General features: G+C 53.0%; 1 protein-coding gene across 1 annotated transcript in view; it reads right to left on the bottom strand.

Moving 5' to 3' along the window:
• Positions 1–23,338, bottom strand: part of LOC142482965 (myosin-IIIb-like) — a 197,069-nt gene that overhangs the window by 91,566 nt on the left and 82,165 nt on the right. Inside the window, exon 5 of the mRNA XM_075583083.1 lies at positions 22,419–22,521. Within this exon, the coding sequence (XP_075439198.1) occupies positions 22,419–22,521 (103 nt within the window). The remainder of the gene's footprint in view (positions 1–22,418; positions 22,522–23,338) is intronic.

Below are 23,338 nucleotides of genomic sequence, written 5' to 3'. Positions count from 1 at the left end.
GCGGACTCGCGGCGGCTCTGCCTGAGACTCTCCTCCCCCCCCCCCCTCACAGACAGGCAGAGCTGCGGACTCGCGGCGGCTCTGCCTGAGACTCTCCTCCCTCCCCCCCCCCCCCCTCACAGACAGGCAGAGCTGCGGACTCGCGGCGGCTCTGCCTGAGTCTCTCCTCCCCCCCCCCCCTCACAGACAGGCAGAGCTGCGGACCCGCGGCGGCTCTGCCTGAGACTCCTACTCCCCTCACAGACAGGCAGAGCTGCGGACCCGCGGCGGCTCTGCCTGAGACTCCTACTCCCCTCACAGACAGGCAGAGCTGCGGACCCGCGGCGGCTCTGCCTGAGACTCCTACTCCCCTCACAGACAGGCAGAGCTGCGGACCCGCGGCGGCTCTGCCTGAGACTCCTACTCCCCTCACAGACAGGCAGAGCTGCGGACCCGCGGCGGCTCTGCCTGAGACTCCTACTCCCCTCACAGACAGGCAGAGCTGCGGACCCGCGGCGGCTCTGCCTGAGACTCCTACTCCCCTCACAGACAGGCAGAGCTGCGGACCCGCGGCGGCTCTGCCTGAGTCTCTCCTCGCCCCCCCCACCCCCCGGCGAGACGCGGCCGCACCGGGCACCGGGCAGATACCTAATAAAGGCCCCCCCCCCTCCGGAAGTGCTGCGTGGGCAGAGGCAGTGTCGGCGGGGAAGGGGGGCAGCGTGTCATCGTCAGCGGGAGCTGGCTTGGTGCTGTGGGGAACGCAGCTCACTCTACCCCCCCCCCCCCCCGTTCCATGCCTCGGCCGAGGGAGGTCAGCAGGAGTGGCGGCAATTAAATTTTGAGGGCTGCCGCCGCCGCATGTCAGCGGGTGGGGGGAGCAGAGCTCGTTATGAGCTGCGGCGGCGGATACCCTCCATGATCCCTGGGCTCCTCTCCTCGACCCCGGCGGCGCTGAGTCAGCGGGACGCAGGAAAGCAGAGGTAGGGAGGAGAGAGGCTGCGCAGCATGTCAGCGGCCGTTAGTGTGTGTGGGGGGTGTGGGGCTGGGTGGGGTGTGGGGGGTGATTAGGAGCGGCGCCGGCGGCATCTGATTTGTGGAGCGGGTGTGATGTCAGTGTTGGGGTCGGGCTGAGCCAGAACACAGCCCGGCCTCAACTGCCAGCACTGACGTCACATCCGTTTCATTTCTGTCTCCACAATTCTTTTTTGCCCCATCACGAATGAGGTGCCACTAAGGAAGTTTCACTTCAAAAATATATATACATATGTAGCCAGGTCCCCTGTCGGTGTCGGTGTCGGTGCGGGCGCGAGAACAGCGCGTCTCTTCCCTCATGCGGGCCGGTTGCCGGGAACGCGAGCGGGCCGGTTGCCGGGGACGCGATCGGGCCGTTGCTAGGGCCGCGGTCGCGTCACCAGGGTCCCGGCGGCTCGCGGAGCAGGGCGCCGCCTTTGCCAGGGGCGTTGCGCATGCGCAAGGGCTAGTAGCGCCGAGAGGAACACAGATAGGTCGCGCATGCGCAGTGAAGGGCAGTCCACCCCCAGGGTGCACAGGGGCAGAGCCACATGACCCCAGGGAGCCAATAGGGCTGCAGCATCTCCCTGCAAGGAGATTGATACATTTGCGCGGGCTCTGAGCACGTTAGTTAGTTGGTGACCGGAGCAGCTAGGGGAAGGAGGTAGGGTGCAGGAGTCCGTGACTCTCTGCACTAGGCCAGCAGTCCCCTAGGCCCCAGACTGCCCTGAGTCACAGTAGCTGAGTGTTGTTGGGACAGGCCCCAGGTTAGGGACCCTGCCCCTTATCAGTATTCAGAGACAGTTAGGGACACAGCGGACGCTGCGTTTCCATCTTGAGGTTTGGGCTCAGACCTCCGCTGCGGCTGCAGCAGTCATCCGGGTGGGATCGCCCTGGAAGGTGGTTCCGGTGTCTTCGCTCATCGGATCCTTTGTGAGGCCCGTTGCAGGCCCGAGTACTGGAGGGCTCGGCAGGTAACCGTAACAACAAGTGCACCAACAATCCTATTATCAGACATAGTGGCTGCGCAGTCACACACATTCATCTCACTTGACAGTGCGGGACATTGTGTGGGGTTACTGGACACAGGGTGGGATCATCCGGTGGAGGGTTCAGGGAAGTGTTGGCGTCCGCCGTGGCGCGTGAAGTGTTAGTGTCCGCCGTGGCGCAAGATAGTGTTAGCGTCCTGCGAGACGCAGTAGTTAGTGTCTCCTCTAGGACCTGTTGATGTTACATGCACGTACGTTTCTATGCTCGCAAGTAAAGTCATTGATTGGTTACACACGTTGTGCTGGTTATTTATATGTGTCCTGCGAGGACCAATTCCTGCTCTGCTAGGAACCATCGCAGGTGGAGGCGCTGCACCGAGTACAGGGTTACTCTTAATATAATTGCCCCAGGTTCCCCGTGGCGGAAGCTTAGCCCTCCTGTGAGCCTAAGGCTAAGGCCCCACTCCCAGAGTCAGTGCGCCCGCACTGCAGACAGGCGGGGCGCTGACAGACACAGACCGCGATATGCGGTCTGTAGGGAGCGGGAGGTGGGAGGCTTGAGTTGGAGGGGGCGTGGCTTGAGTGGGGGGCGTGGCTTGAGCGGGGGGCGTGGCTTGAGCGGAGGGACCCGCTACTCTCCCCCCCCCCTCCCTCCACGGGCTCGGGCTGGAGCTGCTGATGGTTTTTAATCAAAAGCAACACACACACACGCACACACACGCACGCACGCTGCTTTCCCTCCACACTCCTCCCCGCTCCCGAAGCCTCCCCTCCTCCCGAAGCCTCCCCTCCTCATTGGCTCACAGCCAGATCACGTGACACGTCGATGCTTGGGATTACAATTCTCTTGTATCCCGTAACGGCTGACGCGTCACAGCGTGTAGTGAGCTGTGCAGCCAGGGGGGACCGGGACCGGCTCCGCAGGATTCCCCTGCTGGTGGGGAACTCGCGTGTGGCCACCGAGCGCAGCGGGTCCCAGCCCTAACAGGTAACGCACCACACCTGGTAACACTAGTTTCCCGTCCCCACACTATATCTGCGATTGGGTGGGGTGGAATATCTGTTACACATATAAATAATATAATTAAAATATGTAATTAAAAGAACAAACCTCAAGCAAAAAGACAGAGATTGGAACCTGGGTTCACATTAGGAAAAACAGAAACACCCCAAGTGAAATGACAACATGTGTAGACCTGCTACAAAAAGAAATGGAGACAGATGTGTCACCATAACCTAGATATTGTCAATTAAAACATATATAGTGTGAGGCGCATGCGCGACGGGTACGGTGATGGAGGTGTAAGTTAAAGGCTCCGCTACCCGTCGGCAGATAAAGCTAATAAAAGACGTTTTAATCGAAACTCGGCATTGATAATTATAAGTCCCCAAACGCAAGACACTCTGTGGATCACGATACGGCAACGACGCGGCAGAAAAATAAGCGCAAAACAGATGTGCGCTCATACTTCACAGGCTCAAGCAAGGCCAGGGTGGCGGAGAACTCGGCGTTGTCCGACTCCGATTCGGCCCCAGAGATGGAAGGAACCCCCGCGGAGCACTCGGGAATTATAAAAACGGAGGTAGCCAGGCTCCTAACGGACCTGAAAGAATTTTTTAGGGGAGAGGTGGAGGGGCTCAGGAGGGATATCCTGCAAATTGGGACCCGCACGAACGAGCTAGAGGAGCGCATGGAGGACAGCTCGAGGTGCCACCAGGAGACTAGTAAAAGGAGGGGAGCATTGGAATCCAGAGTTGCAGAACTGGAAGACCGGCAGTAGGACAGCGAGAACAGGAACCGGAGCAACAATCTGCTCGTACGAGGGATCCCTGAGGAGATTCTGGACCCGGAGGTCCTGCTGAGCCGGTGGATGACCTCCATCATGCCGGGCAAGTCGGAGGCAAAGCTGTCAATGGACCGCTGCCACCGGGCCCTGAGGTCTCGCCCACTACCCAACAATCCCCCACGAGACATAATCCTCCGTTTACACCACTTCAAAACCAAGGAAGAGATCTGCAAATTTACAAGGGCGACGCCAACTATATCATTTCAGGGAATAACCATGGCTATTTTCCAGGATATATCTCCTATAACCCTGGCTCGACGAAGAGCATTGCTGCCAATTACAAAAGAGCTGCGGGACAAGGACATAAGATACAGATGGGCTTTCCCATTCGCCCTCGTGGTCGTGAAAAATGGCCGAGCCCACGTCTTGAAGCACATCTCAGAGGGAACTACCTTCTTGAAAAAGTTAGGGCTCAACACTCCAGCTAATCTCCCAGGGAACTCGGAGACACGTCCTCCACGTGCAGCAGCCTGGGAGACTGTGGCCACACCAGCGGACAAAAGGAAGGACAAGGCGGGAGAAAACGCCAAATAATCCTTAAAGTGACAGTTAAACTGGCTAGCTGCCTAACATCGTTGAGGTTAAAAGTAAAAAAAGTTGTTTTAACGTTCTGGACTTGTGCCTGCCCTGCAATACGGATGACAAACGACCCCTGACCCCCCTCCCCCGGTTGTTAAGGGGTTACAGGAAGAGTGGAGTGGGCGCCTAACATCGAAAAACAAAAATGATAGCAAAGTCTTCCAAAATGGCTGCAAGACTCTTACCTGTAAAAGAAGCGGCAAAAATGCAGCAGGAGACATGGTGGCGACAGTTTCGGCGGGAAGAAGTGGTGCGCAGTACAAGCCCGCCCTCAGCTACACCCACCACCGACAGGGGACGGCCTCCAACTGAGCCCGCATCGCAGACATCAGGAGGCGTGATCTCGCGACACTTAGGGGAATCCCGGATGACGCTGGAGGAGAGACGGCAATCTCCAGGAAATGCGGCGCCGGAAGAGACCCAGTACTCCCCGGCGGAGGTGCGCGAACTCCGCTGCCGGGGAGGAAAGAAGAGGGGTGAGGGGGCTGGAGCAATATGAAGAGACGGGAGGGGGGAGCGGGAGGTAGAGGCGGGAGGGGGGAACGAGATGAAGAGGCGGGAGGAGGGAGCGGGATGAAGAGGCAAGGGGGGGGAGCGGGATGAAGAGGCAAGAGGGGGGAGCGGGATGAAGAGGCGGGGAGCAGGATGAAGAGGGGGAGAAGAGCGGTGGAGAGTAGAACGCAGTACCCGCAAGGGGGACAAAGAGAGGCCTCCCTGGCAGAGACGGGAAAGAGCGGGAAAGGGAGAACGTAAAAGGAGGTGAGGAGACAGGGTCCAGCTGAGGGACACCCACAAACAGGAGAGGGGGGAGAGTCTAGGGGGTCCGGAAAAAATAAACCTTACAGGTGGTCAGTGAAATTGGAATGAGGAGTGAAGACACGGGGGCTAGCAGGGCAAAGAGAGGCAGCACAGAAATCAAGGGGCACCAGGTCAAACAGTAACGGCTCGAGGTTAGGAGAGTCAGTTTCATATGTAGAAAAGAGACGCACAGCCACACTTGGGTAAGGGCTGAGTTAATTACCCTAGAGGTTTGGGGAAAGTTCGGTTGCGAAGTTTGGAACTGCCGGCGGGTGTGCAGGGGACTACCACCAATCCTGCCCGTAGGCATGCGCTGTTGGGGCGGGGAAGTGGGCCTAGCCCTCAGCCCCGTCAGAGACCCAGGAACTCATGGCTAGCAAGAGAGGCCATGGGACTGGACTGGGAGGGAGGAGGGTCCAGGAAGAGGGAGATACCCCCGGACATTGAACCTGAGGTCCTCGGAGACCACTAGGGTTCTAAATGTATGTGTCCAAGTTGTCTGTTTTTTTGTTCTTCCCTTGTGTTTCCCCCCCGCCCCACCCCAGGGTTCCTCAGTGAAGGAGTAAAGACCAGAGGAACTCACCATCGCAGAAGCAAACTCCACTATGCTTCACCTCATAAGGGTAGGATCTGGTTCTACTTTATACACTGCAATCCACTCAACACAAAAGCATGGCTGTAACATTTATATCCCAAAATGTTAAAGGGTTTAATAGCCCGAAAAAACGTAAGATCGCCTTCTCTGAGTTCAGACGAAGAGGAGCAGATGTGGTTTTCCTCCAGGAGACACACTTCAGTACACATAGCAGCCCAGGGTTTTTTGACAAACACTATAGGCAATTTTTTCTGTCCTCCGCTAACGAAAAAAAGAAGGGAGTTGCTATCGTATTTAATAACAAATCCCCCTTCCAGGTGGAGAGAGTGAAGAGAGACAGGAAGGGGCGATACCTCATTTTAGTGGGGCTCCTGCAGCAGAGTAAAACGACGTTAGCTTGCGTCTATGCACCCGGTGAAAACGAAACACAGTTTTTCGATAAGTTCTTACAGACGCTCCAAAGATGGGCAGAAGGGAGTGTAATCCTCGCGGGTGATTTTAATAAGGTGATCGACCCGCGCATAGATAGATCCCCACAGCAACAGAAAGCCAGACGCAAAGGCAACGGGCCTTTGCTAAAAGGCCTTAAGCAAGGGAACCTTGTGGACATATGGAGGGAGCAACACCAGGGGGAACGTAGCTACACGTTCTACTCCCACCCTCACGACAGTTACAGCAGGATCGACCACTTTTTGTTTCGAGTAGAATGGTTCCACAGATTTCCGACACCAAAATACATGATATTACTTGGTCGGACCGCGCATCAATAGAGCTAAGATGCGCACAAATTAGGCCAGTTAGCCCGGGAGCAAACTGGAAACGTAATGAATCGTTGATTAAGATACCAGATCTAGCAAAGACGGTTAAAGAGGAAGTCGTTCAGTTTTTCCAGACCAATCTAGGCAGTGTGGAATCCCACGCAATGTTGTGGGAGGCTCATAAGGCCACGATGCGGGGGGTACTGATAAGCATAGCGGCCAGAAGGAAAAGGCAAAGGGATGCCAAATTGACTCAGCTATATAAGAGGTTACATGAGCGCTCTACACTACATAGCCAATCAGGTAGAGGGGACACACTAAAGGAGTTGAAGGATGTAAGGATTGAGCTTAACCTCCTCCTCACATCCCGGGCCGAGAAAGATTTGAGTTGGACACAGAGGTTAGTTCTTTGAGAAAGCTAACAAACCGGACACAATGTTGGCCACCAGACTCCGTAATAGACAATCAAATTACAACATAGAAGCAATTAGGACAGAGGCGGGGGAGTTATACTCTAACCCCAAAAATATAGTAGAAGAGTTTAAAAAATATTACGCACAGCTATACAATGGGGAGAAGGTGATTCATAACGCTAAGACGAGCAGTAAACTGCAGAAATTCCTAGCAGATGCGGCACTGCCACAGCTGAACAGCTCAGAGCGCCAGGCAATACAGAGTGATTTCACACGGGAAGAATTAACAGCAGTCGTCAAAAATCTAAAGTCCTCTAAAGCCCCAGGCCCAGATGGGTTCTCCAATCTTTACTATAAAAAATTCATAGGCATACTCGCCCCACATATGCTCCGGTTATTTAACGGAGTCCTGGCGGGAGAGCCCTTCTCAGAGCAGATGCTCCAGGCGTCGATATCCTTGATTCATAAAAAGGGCAAAGATCCCACAAATTGCCAAAGTTAAAGGCCGATATCATTGATCAACTCTGCTGTTAAAATATACTCTAAATTATTGACCAATCATTTAAGTGTCATCCTGCCGAGGCTGATCCATCCGGACCAGGTTGGCTTTATTAGAGATAGACAAGCGGCCGACAATACCAGACGGATTGTAGATATAATTGATTTTGTTGAGGCCAACAAGGTCCGGAGACTGGTGTTGAGCTTAGACGCGGAGAAAGCCTTTGACAGGATAGACTGGCCATACTTGGAGTCCACGCTTGAGGCATTTGGGTTTGGGGATAAAATCCTAAGGGCAATAAAAGCGTCATACTCAGCGCCGGCAGCAAGGGTGATTCACCAGGGTTTCCCCTCAGAGCTGTTCCGAATCAAAAGTGGTACGAGACAAGGTTGCCCGTTATCGCCCTTGCTTTTCGCCCTATGCATCGAACCACTAGCAGCCCAAATCCGTAGCAACCCGGATATCGCTGGAGTACAAATACAGTCGCAAGAACACAAAGTGGCATTGTACGCAGATGATATTATTCTGACACTTACTAAGCCACTCACCTCGCTACCTAACCTGTTTGAGCTTCTAGAGAGATTTACCCGGATCTCTGGCTTTAAGATAAATCAGACAAAATCTGAGGCACTTAGCCTGAACATCCCACGTGAGATGGAGAAATTGATAGAACTCAACTTTGAGTTTAAGTGGCAATCCAACTCCATAAAATACCTGGGGGTGCATATCACAAAAAAGACAGCCTCCCTATACCAAGCAAATTATCCCAGACTATTGAGGACTCTAAAAAAGGAGCTGAAAGACTGGTCAGCATATGGTATTTCATGGATGGGTAGGATATACAGCGTAAAGATGAACATCCTTCCCCGGATTTTATATCCAGACTCTTCCGATACCCGTGGTGCGGTTGGAGATAGCAGACCTTCAAAACTCAATAACAAAATGTATTTGGAAGGGTAAACAACCACGGATAAATGCAAAAATTATGCAGAAACCTAGGGAAGCTGGTGGTCTAGCAGTCCCGAGCTTATTGTCCTATTATAAAGCGGCGCAACTGTGTCAAATCACACAATGGCATGGGGACCCGGAGCTGCGAAGGTGGGTAGCTCTAGAAAAAGAGGTGTGTGCCCCGCTAGAGCTCAGAGATCTAATATGGTACTCAAGGAAACGGGTAAAGGATATAAAGGAACCTCTAACCTCCGTGCTCAACTCAATGTCGGTCTGGGAGGCGGCCAAAAGTAACCACTCACTGACCTCCAAACACACACTAATGGCCCCTTTGTATGGTAACCCAGATTTTGCTCCTGGGCTAGAGGGTAAGAGTTTCACGCTTTGGCGACAATTAGGGTTCAGTCGACTGAAGGACCTGGAGGGTAGAAACACCATCAAATCATTTGACCAATTAAAGTCAGAAAAGGTCATTCCTAACACAGAAATTATTAGGTACCTCCAGGTCCGGGCATTTTACAATACACACCCGGTGCGACCACCGTTAACGAATTTTGAAAGGCTCTGTGTGCGGGGCACGGACACGCGGGGACTGATCTCCACTCTGTACAGGAATGTGGGCGGTGCTGGCAGACGACACAAACAGACCCAGGTTTATGACTCAATGGGAAGTTGATTTACAGGGACCACTAGAAGACGAGGACTGGACGGCAATATTTCAGGCCGCGGCCAGTAGTTCCATCTGCACGAAATTGAAGGAGAACTCATATAAAGTTTAGTTAAGATGGTATCTCACTCCAGTCAGATTGGCTAAATTTGTGTCGGGCTCTTCCCCGCTCTGTCCTCGGCAGTGTGGGGAACAGGGAGATCTGGTGCACATGCTGTGGTCATGCCCGAAAATAGTACCCGTTTGGAACCAGATCAGAGATTGGTTACAGAGGATTTTGGGCCTCCAAATTCAGCTAGACCCGTGGCTGTTCCTATTAAGTGTAACGGTATTTCTGACCCGGCCTGACCCACCCAATCTCACATTGGCCCTTGTGGTCTAACCGGTCCCCATTACAGTGTGATAGTGTCTGGTGGTGCACCTGTTGGCAACAGGACTCCTGAGTCTCCCGCATGATGGTGTGTGGGGAGGACCCGTCCAGACAGGCAGCTGAGGTAGTGTGCTGAGTCCTACCTAGTTCCAGTGTTCTCTAGCCACTCATTGTCCCTCAGTGCTTCCCTTTGAAAGGTGTAATTCTCCTTTAATAGGGATTCCCTATCCCAGCCGGGATGTCTTTACCCTGTGCCAGGTCCCTGGACACAGTCTTCCTGCTCAGCTACTATAACATAACTCTTCTCAGAACCACGCAGGACACAGAACTACTCAGAACTCTGGCAGAACTCAGGACTAACTTTTAGACACAGTGCTGTGCCTTATGTACACTCTGGAACTGACACACCTCTGACATCACTAACCATGGAATCAGAGCATGTGACCACTCCCATCCATACACAGGGCACCCCACCAGGGTGTGAGGGCAAACCTCCATAATTACTGCTGGCATGCCCACAACTTACCAGGCCTTACTGTCAGCAGGAGAGATGACTGTAGCCATTTTACATGACCGCTACATTCTCCCCCTGGTGAATCCCATCGTCCTCGCTGGGACCTAAATTTAAATACTTTCTTCCAGGAAGCACTGTAACACATAACACATAATTGTTAACATCACAGATTGTCCATTATACAAAAAAAATGACCACAGTAACATCTCGCCAAGCCCGCCCCGACCAGCAGCAACGAGCCCGCAAAATGCCTTAGTACCCCCTAATAATAGTGGCTCGGGTCAGGTTTCTTAACCTCTCTACAACCCATGTCCAGGACCGTGACATGATAGTGCCTAGGCAGTCCCCTCTCGGGCCTATAGGTCACCCTGTGTTTGTGTATATTCCTCCCTATACTCCACACTCGCATCAGGTGATCTATTCTGTCCTCTGCCCTCCTTCCTGTAACTTCACTCCCCTTATTGACTAGGTACATCTCGATGGTTTCCCTAAGCCACCTTTCCCTGTTCTCTTCTATCTCCTCCATGAGGGGTTCAGGGACATAAGGGTACTCCAACCCGTGGGAAGACTTGTATCGAGCCATTATTGCCCGTTCCGCTCTACTGATCCTAATTAGGTCAGCTCTACCTGCCCTCCCAGGTAGCACCCATGATAGGGGTTCGTCAGGATCCACAGGATCGGACAGTGTCTCGGGACCCATGGGCTCTATCTCCCTGTGCTCAATCTTATACCACCGTTCCTGCAGCTCCCTGTCTCGCTGTTCAGCGGTGAATTCTCCCTTGGCCCACCAAAAGTCAACTACATCCTCCTTTCTAATAAGGAATCGCGTACGATCCATCCAGGCCGCATAACCTTCAAAGAGGGGGGCCCACCAACGGTGTTCCTTGAACCCATGTGAATCCCCTGAGTCACTCTCTTCCGCATCCCCCCATGAGAATACCCCCGATGTCCGTGCTGACCGTGGTACGGACCACCGTGATGATCCCAGGGCCTTGTCCTCTGTTTTATTGGTCACAGGAGGCAACCACCGGCCTACCGCGGCCTTGCCTAATTCTCCCCCTCCCCGAGAAATGCCCTCCGTAGCGCAACTGTGCTGTCTTTCCACAGTCCGTCTCTCCTCCCCCCCCAAAGGTATGTCCACAAGTTCCAGACTAGGCGGGGACCCCGGGGAACAGGTGATGGGGGCAGGGGTTTTACCTAGGGCGTGGGGTTGGGCGTAGGGGCAAGATGGGATACGCCACGGGACTACGACCCGTTCCCGGCTGTCCATGGACTGCTCCAAGGAGGATAGCTCACCCTCATCCGTCTGCGGGTCTCCCATCCAGCTCTTGGGCCTTTGAGGTGATCGGGGACCTTCACCCGATCGCCGAAGCGTTGCTGCATCTTTCCCGTCTGTTCCGCCGTCGCCACCGGAAATGATGTCCTCACCGGAACCGGAAGCGCCGCCATCTTGGGTAGGACCCCCATGCGTGATCTCTTCCTCAATGACGACATCCGGAAGCTCCGCCGTCGTCTCCACCGGAAGTGGTATCTCCTCCGCACGTGCGTCTTGGGCCTGGCACGGCCTTGTTTCCGCTACACCGTCTACCGGAGCAAGGTAAGTGAGTGGCTTTCTCTTACCATTCCGCAGGGGTGTAGGCGTCTCTCGCCCGTCGCCACCATGTCCTGAGGTGGAGGGACTCCGTCTCTCGGCTCGCCGATCTGCGGGGGATGCCCTGCTGTCCAGGCTGCTACTCACGCTACGGGGTGTCGTCCTCCCCGGTTCTGTCCTGGGCCTCGATTTCACCTCCGCTAGCTCGCGGAGATCCTCATCCGAGTATTCTGCCTTCCCCGACTTAGGGGTCACCGCTCGGGGCGATAGTCTTTTCTCAGTGCGGTCGGGGAGTGACCCGACCATCTCGGTTGCTGCTGACCCAGCCGATTTAATCGACTCCAGTCCCCTTTCGCCGGGACTTGCACGATTGATCCACAGTGCACCAGGGGACTCGGCGGAGCGCCTTGCCGTATCCCCCGGGGGGTCAGCAGATTGGATCGGAATGAACGTCGGCATTGGCCATAAGTATAGTGTCCCGCATTGTGGGCAGCGTGCCGCCGTGTTAACAATGCCTCCGGGCAGCCCACATTGTAGGCAGAGCCCGACCACCGTCTCGGTGTTGGCCACCCTGACTACCAGTACCCCGCCGGGTACCGAGTAGGGCTGGGTGGATACCATAGTTCCCACAGTGGAGGAGCAGGCCATTCTTTTGGTAGGGACCACTTTCAGTATGGGTCTCTCCAGGTCAGTGGTTCCTCGCAACTGACCGGTAGAAGCTTCTGGGCCAGCCACTTCCTGCTTCGGCTCCTCCTTCCGCTGGCATAGCTGGAACCCGCCCCCAGGGGTTGCAATTATGGGAGGATCCCACAGGGGAATAGCATGCCCCTTAATTAAGGCCACGCCTTTCTCAGTCCTGGTGGGCGCGGTCTGCGTTTTCGCGCCAATTTCCTCATCAGAGTGGGATTCTTGGCCCGCGGCTAGTTCCCGCCTTCTCCTGGCAGCTGCTTTTCGTGCAAAATATCCCTCCTTTTTGCACGTTACCTCCGCGGCCGGAACTACTTCTTGTAGTGGCGCCGTCTGGATATCAGTCCCTGGGCCCAGTGGGTGCATTCCCACAGGCCATAATTGAAAGTCACTCCCCCTGGTGGAAATCAGGGGAGGGTCCCATAGACTAAGCGGTTGACTCAGCACAGGGGCCGAGTGAGTCACTGTCCATGAAGGCGCAGCCATAGCTTTCGCGCCATACCCATCAGGGCGGGGCTCTGCTGTTCGCGCCATTCCCGGCCAGCTTTTTGCAAGTTCTGGATCAGCCATTTTCTCTGCGACTGGCCCATGCGGTCTCCCTAGCAAGCGGGAACCGCCATTTTGGTTGGCTTTTAAGCCCGAAATGCCAGTTTGTTTGCTCTCCTCGCAGGGTTCCCCCCCAGTTATCACAATGTCCTCACACTCTTCACGGGTGGCCCCTCGGTGTCCCAGACAGGACAAAAACGGGGCAGCCACAGCCTTCGCTCCACTCCAGAGCAGATTAGTTAAAGACAGCTCAGCGACAGTTTGCTCTTCAGTGGGGCGCACGCCACGGGTGCCTTCCCCATCAGCCTCTGGTCGCCATGTTGGGCTCTCCGCACCACGCGGATCCTCCATTCCTTGGGTTGTCACGCTCTCGTACCAATTATCGTACATGGGGCTCCGCTCTGCGGGGCAGCCACCACACCAGTACAATAAAGATTGCTCAGATGCACCACCACATGTGTACCTGATCTAGGCTGGACTCATGTTGCACTACCTCAGGCTAGGCTCACTCTCTCAGTGTCTGCTGTAACTCCTTCCTCCCAGTCTGTGCTCCATATGGTAAGTGTCTGGAATGGGCTAGAGTACTCTGGCTCTGCCATACAGTACTTGGGGCGTCTACCTCTCTTGGTCAGCCTAGCGCAGACCCTCTCCAGGATTCCTGACCACGTTAACAGGCTATCCCTTCTGGCGTCCTACCAACTAGCACTACCTCAAAGTGACTCGGTCAGCTATAGCCCGGCTCCAAACCCCTCACTCCTTTCAGGCCCCTAGGTCGTCCCTGCGAACTGACAATACCCTGACAGCCCCTTGACCACCCCTAGGTCCGTCCCAACGCAGCACAGAGTGGCAGCAGACGCTCTCCCTGATATCGCTGGAGTACAAATACAGTCGCAAGAACACAAAGTGGCATTGTACGCAGATGATATTATTCTGACACTTACTAAGCCACTCACCTCGCTACCTAACCTGTTTGAGCTTCTAGAGAGATTTACCCGGATCTCTGGCTTTAAGATAAATCAGACAAAATCTGAGGCACTTAGCCTGAACATCCCACGTGAGATGGAGAAATTGATAGAACTCAACTTTGAGTTTAAGTGGCAATCCAACTCCATAAAATACCTGGGGGTGCATATCACAAAAAAGACAGCCTCCCTATACCAAGCAAATTATCCCAGACTATTGAGGACTCTAAAAAAGGAGCTGAAAGACTGGTCAGCATATGGTATTTCATGGATGGGTAGGATATACAGCGTAAAGATGAACATCCTTCCCCGGATTTTATATCCAGACTCTTCCGATACCCGTGGTGCGGTTGGAGATAGCAGACCTTCAAAACTCAATAACAAAATGTATTTGGAAGGGTAAACAACCACGGATAAATGCAAAAATTATGCAGAAACCTAGGGAAGCTGGTGGTCTAGCAGTCCCGAGCTTATTGTCCTATTATAAAGCGGCGCAACTGTGTCAAATCACACAATGGCATGGGGACCCGGAGCTGCGAAGGTGGGTAGCTCTAGAAAAAGAGGTGTGTGCCCCGCTAGAGCTCAGAGATCTAATATGGTACTCAAGGAAACGGGTAAAGGATATAAAGGAACCTCTAACCTCCGTGCTCAACTCAATGTCGGTCTGGGAGGCGGCCAAAAGTAACCACTCACTGACCTCCAAACACACACTGATGGCCCCTTTGTATGGTAACCCAGATTTTGCTCCTGGGCTAGAGGGTAAGAGTTTCACGCTTTGGCGACAATTAGGGTTCAGTCGACTGAAGGACCTGGAGGGTAGAAACACCATCAAATCATTTGACCAATTAAAGTCAGAAAAGGTCATTCCTAACACAGAATTTATTAGGTACCTCCAGGTTCGGGCATTTTACAATACACACCCGGTGCGACCACCGTTAACGAATTTTGAAAGGCTCTGTGTGCGGGGCACGGACACGCGGGGACTGATCTCCACTCTGTACAGGAATGTGGGCGGTGCTGGCAGACGACACAAACAGACCCAGGTTTATGACTCAATGGGAAGTTGATTTACAGGGACCACTAGAAGACGAGGACTGGACGGCAATATTTCAGGCCGCGGCCAGTAGTTCCATCTGCACGAAATTGAAGGAGAACTCATATAAAGTTTAGTTAAGATGGTATCTCACTCCAGTCAGATTGGCTAAATTTGTGTCGGGCTCTTCCCCGCTCTGTCCTCGGCAGTGTGGGGAACAGGGAGATCTGGTGCACATGCTGTGGTCATGCCCGAAAATAGTACCCGTTTGGAACCAGATCAGAGATTGGTTACAGAGGATTTTGGGCCTCCAAATTCAGCTAGACCCGTGGCTGTTCCTATTAAGTGTAACGGTATTTCTGACCCGGCCTGACCCACCCAATCTCACATTGGCCCTTGTGGTCTAACCGGTCCCCATTACAGTGTGATAGTGTCTGGTGGTGCACCTGTTGGCAACAGGACTCCTGAGTCTCCCGCATGATGGTGTGTGGGGAGGACCCGTCCAGACAGGCAGCTGAGGTAGTGTGCTGAGTCCTACCTAGTTCCAGTGTTCTCTAGCCACTCATTGTCCCTCAGTGCTTCCCTTTGAAAGGTGTAATTCTCCTTTAATAGGGATTCCCTATCCCAGCCGGGATGTCTTTACCCTGTGCCAGGTCCCTGGACACAGTCTTCCTGCTCAGCTACTATAACATAACTCTTCTCAGAACCACGCAGGACACAGAACTACTCAGAACTCTGGCAGAACTCAGGACTAACTTTTAGACACAGTGCTGTGCCTTATGTACACTCTGGAACTGACACACCTCTGACATCACTAACCATGGAATCAGAGCATGTGACCACTCCCATCCATACACAGGGCACCCCACCAGGGTGTGAGGGCAAACCTCCATAATTACTGCTGGCATGCCCACAACTTACCAGGCCTTACTGTCAGCAGGAGAGATGACTGTAGCCATTTTACATGACCGCTACATTCTCCCCCTGGTGAATCCCATCGTCCTCGCTGGGACCTAAATTTAAATACTTTCTTCCAGGAAGCACTGTAACACATAACACATAATTGTTAACATCACAGATTGTCCATTATACAAAAAAAATGACCACAGTAACATCTCGCCAAGCCCGCCCCGACCAGCAGCAACGAGCCCGCAAAATGCCTTAGTACCCCCTAATAATAGTGGCTCGGGTCAGGTTTCTTAACCTCTCTACAACCCATGTCCAGGACCGTGACATGATAGTGCCTAGGCAGTCCCCTCTCGGGCCTATAGGTCACCCTGTGTTTGTGTATATTCCTCCCTATACTCCACACTCGCATCAGGTGATCTATTCTGTCCTCTGCCCTCCTTCCTGTAACTTCACTCCCCTTATTGACTAGGTACATCTCGATGGTTTCCCTAAGCCACCTTTCCCTGTTCTCTTCTATCTCCTCCATGAGGGGTTCAGGGACATAAGGGTACTCCAACCCGTGGGAAGACTTGTATCGAGCCATTATTGCCCGTTCCGCTCTACTGATCCTAATTAGGTCAGCTCTACCTGCCCTCCCAGGTAGCACCCATGATAGGGGTTCGTCAGGATCCACAGGATCGGACAGTGTCTCGGGACCCATGGGCTCTATCTCCCTGTGCTCAATCTTATACCACCGTTCCTGCAGCTCCCTGTCTCGCTGTTCAGCGGTGAATTCTCCCTTGGCCCACCAAAAGTCAACTACATCCTCCTTTCTAATAAGGAATCGCGTACGATCCATCCAGGCCGCATAACCTTCAAAGAGGGGGGCCCACCAACGGTGTTCCTTGAACCCATGTGAATCCCCTGAGTCACTCTCTTCCGCATCCCCCCATGAGAATACCCCCGATGTCCGTGCTGACCGTGGTACGGACCACCGTGATGATCCCAGGGCCTTGTCCTCTGTTTTATTGGTCACAGGAGGCAACCACCGGCCTACCGCGGCCTTGCCTAATTCTCCCCCTCCCCGAGAAATGCCCTCCGTAGCGCAACTGTGCTGTCTTTCCACAGTCCGTCTCTCCTCCCCCCCCAAAGGTATGTCCACAAGTTCCAGACTAGGCGGGGACCCCGGGGAACAGGTGATGGGGGCAGGGGTTTTACCTAGGGCGTGGGGTTGGGCGTAGGGGCAAGATGGGATACGCCACGGGACTACGACCCGTTCCCGGCTGTCCATGGACTGCTCCAAGGAGGATAGCTCACCCTCATCCGTCTGCGGGTCTCCCATCCAGCTCTTGGGCCTTTGAGGTGATCGGGGACCTTCACCCGATCGCCGAAGCGTTGCTGCATCTTTCCCGTCTGTTCCGCCGTCGCCACCGGAAATGATGTCCTCACCGGAACCGGAAGCGCCGCCATCTTGGGTAGGACCCCCATGCGTGATCTCTTCCTCAATGACGACATCCGGAAGCTCCGCCGTCGTCTCCACCGGAAGTGGTATCTCCTCCGCACGTGCGTCTTGGGCCTGGCACGGCCTTGTTTCCGCTACACCGTCTACCGGAGCAAGGTAAGTGAGTGGCTTTCTCTTACCATTCCGCAGGGGTGTAGGCGTCTCTCGCCCGTCGCCACCATGTCCTGAGGTGGAGGGACTCCGTCTCTCGGCTCGCCGATCTGCGGGGGATGCCCTGCTGTCCAGGCTGCTACTCACGCTACGGGGTGTCGTCCTCCCCGGTTCTGTCCTGGGCCTCGATTTCACCTCCGCTAGCTCGCGGAGATCCTCATCCGAGTATTCTGCCTTCCCCGACTTAGGGGTCACCGCTCGGGGCGATAGTCTTTTCTCAGTGCGGTCGGGGAGTGACCCGACCATCTCGGTTGCTGCTGACCCAGCCGATTTAATCGACTCCAGTCCCCTTTCGCCGGGACTTGCACGATTGATCCACAGTGCACCAGGGGACTCGGCGGAGCGCCTTGCCGTATCCCCCGGGGGGTCAGCAGATTGGATCGGAATGAACGTCGGCATTGGCCATAAGTATAGTGTCCCGCATTGTGGGCAGCGTGCCGCCGTGTTAACAATGCCTCCGGGCAGCCCACATTGTAGGCAGAGCCCGACCACCGTCTCGGTGTTGGCCACCCTGACTACCAGTACCCCGCCGGGTACCGAGTAGGGCTGGGTGGATACCATAGTTCCCACAGTGGAGGAGCAGGCCATTCTTTTGGTAGGGACCACTTTCAGTATGGGTCTCTCCAGGTCAGTGGTTCCTCGCAACTGACCGGTAGAAGCTTCTGGGCCAGCCACTTCCTGCTTCGGCTCCTCCTTCCGCTGGCATAGCTGGAACCCGCCCCCAGGGGTTGCAATTATGGGAGGATCCCACAGGGGAATAGCATGCCCCTTAATTAAGGCCACGCCTTTCTCAGTCCTGGTGGGCGCGGTCTGCGTTTTCGCGCCAATTTCCTCATCAGAGTGGGATTCTTGGCCCGCGGCTAGTTCCCGCCTTCTCCTGGCAGCTGCTTTTCGTGCAAAATATCCCTCCTTTTTGCACGTTACCTCCGCGGCCGGAACTACTTCTTGTAGTGGCGCCTTCTGGATATCAGTCCCTGGGCCCAGTGGGTGCATTCCCACAGGCCATAATTGAAAGTCACTCCCCCTGGTGGAAATCAGGGGAGGGTCCCATAGACTAAGCGGTTGACTCAGCACAGGGGCCGAGTGAGTCACTGTCCATGAAGGCGCAGCCATAGCTTTCGCGCCATACCCATCAGGGCGGGGCTCTGCTGTTCGCGCCATTCCCGGCCAGCTTTTTGCAAGTTCTGGATCAGCCATTTTCTCTGCGACTGGCCCATGCGGTCTCCCTAGCAAGCGGGAACCGCCATTTTGGTTGGCTTTTAAGCCCGAAATGCCAGTTTGTTTGCTCTCCTCGCAGGGTTCCCCCCCAGTTATCACAATGTCCTCACACTCTTCACGGGTGGCCCCTCGGTGTCCCAGACAGGACAAAAACGGGGCAGCCACAGCCTTCGCTCCACTCCAGAGCAGATTAGTTAAAGACAGCTCAGCGACAGTTTGCTCTTCAGTGGGGCGCACGCCACGGGTGCCTTCCCCATCAGCCTCTGGTCGCCATGTTGGGCTCTCCGCACCACGCGGATCCTCCATTCCTTGGGTTGTCACGCTCTCGTACCAATTATCGTACATGGGGCTCCGCTCTGCGGGGCAGCCACCACACCAGTACAATAAAGATTGCTCAGATGCACCACCACATGTGTACCTGATCTAGGCTGGACTCATGTTGCACTACCTCAGGCTAGGCTCACTCTCTCAGTGTCTGCTGTAACTCCTTCCTCCCAGTCTGTGCTCCATATGGTAAGTGTCTGGAATGGGCTAGAGTACTCTGGCTCTGCCATACAGTACTTGGGGCGTCTACCTCTCTTGGTCAGCCTAGCGCAGACCCTCTCCAGGATTCCTGACCACGTTAACAGGCTATCCCTTCTGGCGTCCTACCAACTAGCACTACCTCAAAGTGACTCGGTCAGCTATAGCCCGGCTCCAAACCCCTCACTCCTTTCAGGCCCCTAGGTCGTCCCTGCGAACTGACAATACCCTGACAGCCCCTTGACCACCCCTAGGTCCGTCCCAACGCAGCACAGAGTGGCAGCAGACGCTCTCCCTGTTTCCCAGTGTGCCTAGCTAGAGCCTGTCCTGATGACAGATCTGATCTCAGCAGCGCCTCCAAATGTAACGGTATTTCTGACCCGGCCTGACCCACCCAATCTCACATTGGCCCCTGTGGTCTAACCGGTCCCCATTACAGTGTGATAGTGTCTGGTGGTGCACCTGTTGGCAACAGGACTCCTGAGTCTCCCGCATGATGGTGTGTGGGGAGGACCCGTCCAGACAGGCAGCTGAGGTAGTGTGCTGAGTCCTACCTAGTTCCAGTGCAGCGCCTCCACCTCATCAGGGTCCCTTCGGTCACTTGGGGATGGTCCTGGCGAGGAACTCCTCTGTGGTGCTCCTCTCTGTACATTCACTCCACACATGTACACGAGAGGGTTTGTGATTAATAGCATCTTTATTGGTTGAGGTGGGCTAACTGCCCCTCGCAGTAGTTTCTCTAGCCACTCATTGTCCCTCAGTGCTTCCCTTTGAAAGGTGTAATTCTCCTTTAATAGGGATTCCCTATCCCAGCCGGGATGTCTTTACCCAGTGCCAGGTCCCTGGACACAGTCTTCCTGCTCAGCTACTATAACATAACTCTTCTCAGAACCACGCAGGACACAGAACTACTCAGAACTCTGGCAGAACTCAGGACTAACTTTTAGACACAGTGCTGTGCCTTATGTACACTCTGGAACTGACACACCTCTGACATCACTAACCATGGAATCAGAGCATGTGACCACTCCCATCCATACACAGGGCACCCCACCAGGGTGTGAGGGCAAACCTCCATAATTACTGCTGGCATGCCCACAACTTACCAGGCCTTACTGTCAGCAGGAGAGATGACTGTAGCCATTTTACATGACCGCTACATAAGTAAACCCACAGAAGAAGTATCAAGAACGGGGAACAAATTAATAGCACACTTCGCAGCGGCTATGAGGTGCGAGACCGCAGCATTATGGAACCAGAACGCAATTCCATCAATAGAAAAAATCAGAAACAGAATTTGGTTTGTATGCCCGATGGAAAAGTTAACGAGTTTAGTTAACGACACTGGCGCAAAATTCCAAAAGGTCTGGCTGCCTTGGCTGGCCCATACAGATATTCCAGGGGTGAGCGATGCCACAATTTGGCTGTGATAGAATAAAGTGAGTCCTCCTTGGATGGGCAGTACAGTATGGGGACAAGACAGGACATGACGGCTTGACAGGGGGTACTCCTGCAGGGATCTAGCAAAACACGAGCTATACAGCACAAGTGGAGACAGGAAATGCAGAATACATAAATAGCGACCATCGGATGGCAGCCAACGGCTGGAAGATGGACATACCCTTCCCGAACCCCCCCCCCTCCGTGGTTCTTGTCTTGTCGTCTCCCCATCATGTGGTCTTTTATATGTTGTAAGTCTTCAAAGGATTTTGTCCAACAAATTATGGTATTGTTACTTGGTGTGTATAAGATGTTTGCAAAAAAACAATAAAAAGAAAGTAAAAAAAAAAAAAAAAAAACATATATAGTGTATAAGTCATACAGAAAATGATGCTTAGAGAGCCTCGCATTTTATATGTAGCCATGCATAATAATGGTCTGCAGACATCTTCCCTGCTGGCAGTAAGCCCTGGTAAGTACCGGCCTGCCAACAGTAGTTATGGAGGTTTTCCCTCACACCCTGGTGTGGAGCCCTGTGTAAGGAAGGGAGTGGCTGTATGCTCTGAGTCCCTGGATAGTGATAGTTGATAATCAATATGTTTCTAAACATTTCCTTCTGGTTCATAACAAATCACCAGCAAGCTTGCGTTTATTGGGTCTTGAGGTCACCCCTTCTATTTTGGCAGGGGAACGGTTCAAATTACTCTCCAGGAGGGAGAGCTTTTGGATCTTTAAGTTAAATTGTCTGGTCCCCTTTGGTTTAAATGCACTAGAGGTATATCTCTCAATTTAGTCCTCTGGGTATGTATAGAATTAGATATATCAGATTTTCTATACATATGTTTATATTAGGGATGTCAGTGTTGGTTAACCATTTGTTTGCCAACTTACAGATTCTCCCAGTGACATACACAGCTGATGCAAGGCTAATTAGCTCCGGTTCGCTGGCTTTTTCATTTTATATGTCGGGTTCTGAAGTCACCTCCCCTACTCCAAGACGAAGCGCGGTTACAGCGTGAAACGCGTAGAGGAGGTGGTGATGTAGCCTGCTGTTTTAGTGTGTGCAATTATTCCAATAAAGCCTTTTTGTATCATCATCAGATTGGAAGTAAAGTTTGACTGACCGCTGTGGCGCCGGGTTCTCCACCTATCTATCTGCATACAGTGCTTCCATTTCGGACGCACGCAACGGGAACTGGAGCCAAGGAGAGCTGGGATCCATGACGGAAGAGCTGGCAGGGGTAAGCATTGTGCACTTATGCCCCTGAGCCCCGACTTTAATTGTGGTCCCCTTGTACCCTGCGATTGCTGTTCCCCGTTGTCAGTACACTGACACTCTATGGTGTCAGTACATTCAGCTACACGCCTGAGCACAGGACAGAATTACATTTCTCTGAAGAAGTGAAATATTCTGCAATGGCCGAGTCAATCACCTGATCTCAACCCGATCGAGCATGCATTGCACTTGCTGAAGACAAAACTTAAGGCAGAAAGACCCACGAACAAACAACAACTGCAGACAGCTGCAGTAAAGGCCTGGCAAAGCATCACAAAGGAGGAAACCCAGCGTTTGGTGATGTCCATGCGTTCCACACTTCAAGCAGTCATTGCCTGCAAAGGATTCTCAACAAAGTATTAAAAATGAATATTTTATTTATGATTGTGTTAATTTGTCCAATTACATTTGAGCCCCTGAAATAAGGGGACTGTGTATGAAAATGGTTGCATTCCTAAACGTTTCATACAATATTTTTGTTCAACCCCTTGAATTAAAGCTGAAAGTCTGCACTTCTATCGCATCTCGGTTGTTTCATTTCATGTCAGTGTCCAATTATTTCCGGACCTAACTATATATCTCACACCGTGATACAGAAAGGTAATATATATCTCACCGGCTCCGTGGCTGAATCGCAGTTGGACGTATTTTCCGAATCTGCTGCTGTTGTCGTTCATCACGGTCTGAGCGTTACCGAAAGCCTCCAATAAAGGGTTCACCTGGAGAACATACACCATATATAAACCCCAAAATAACCCTATTTGTATACACCCCCAAAATAACCCGACTTATATGTGCACCCCCAAAAATAACTAATTTATATACACACTCCAGAATAACCCTATTTATATATACAGCTCAACCCCGCTATAGCGCAGATCGTTTATAACGAGGTCTGAGCATGGCTCCCGATTTAAAAACATCTCCAAGGTTTTTTTTTTTTTTTTTTTAACATTCAATGCTTTATTGCTAACGGACACACACACCCCTGGTTATATGCATTTCTCTAACTGCTCACCACATGAGAATATATATATATATATATATATTCAGATCACACTATGATCCCATGCTTGTTAGCCTGCATAGTTTAACCCCCCACCCCTTTACAACTTCTTTCACTGCAGCCTCTCCCAAAACTGACTGCACAAAACACTGAAACCCTGACTTGACCCTAACATTGCAATGCAGCAAAACACATGACAAGGTACAGGTTCACCCCTGCTGTTTAGTCTGCACACACTCACTCTGCTCATAACAGCTCCATGCAACACTGCCTACCTCTGGCATCATGAACCTGCTATGTCTTCTAATTTTTTTCTTTCTCCTGGCCTCATGGAGATGTTACTCCCTCTATCCACTACAAACTCCTCCATCCTGGCCCGCACCCAACATCACCATACACCCTGGACTACTCAAAAGCCTTGCACTATCTACTGAATGTTGGTGGAGAACTCTAAAAACCAGCACACCAACCACTGCTCACTCTAATGGAAAACACCACAAATCTACAACTTGTAAACAACTACCCAAATT

This window comes from Ascaphus truei, unplaced genomic scaffold, assembly GCF_040206685.1.
Source record: "Ascaphus truei isolate aAscTru1 unplaced genomic scaffold, aAscTru1.hap1 HAP1_SCAFFOLD_284, whole genome shotgun sequence".
Lineage (NCBI taxonomy): Eukaryota > Metazoa > Chordata > Amphibia > Anura > Ascaphidae > Ascaphus > Ascaphus truei.
The sequence above is the reverse complement of the archived record's forward strand: the minus strand, read 5'-3'. Positions and strand labels throughout refer to the sequence as shown.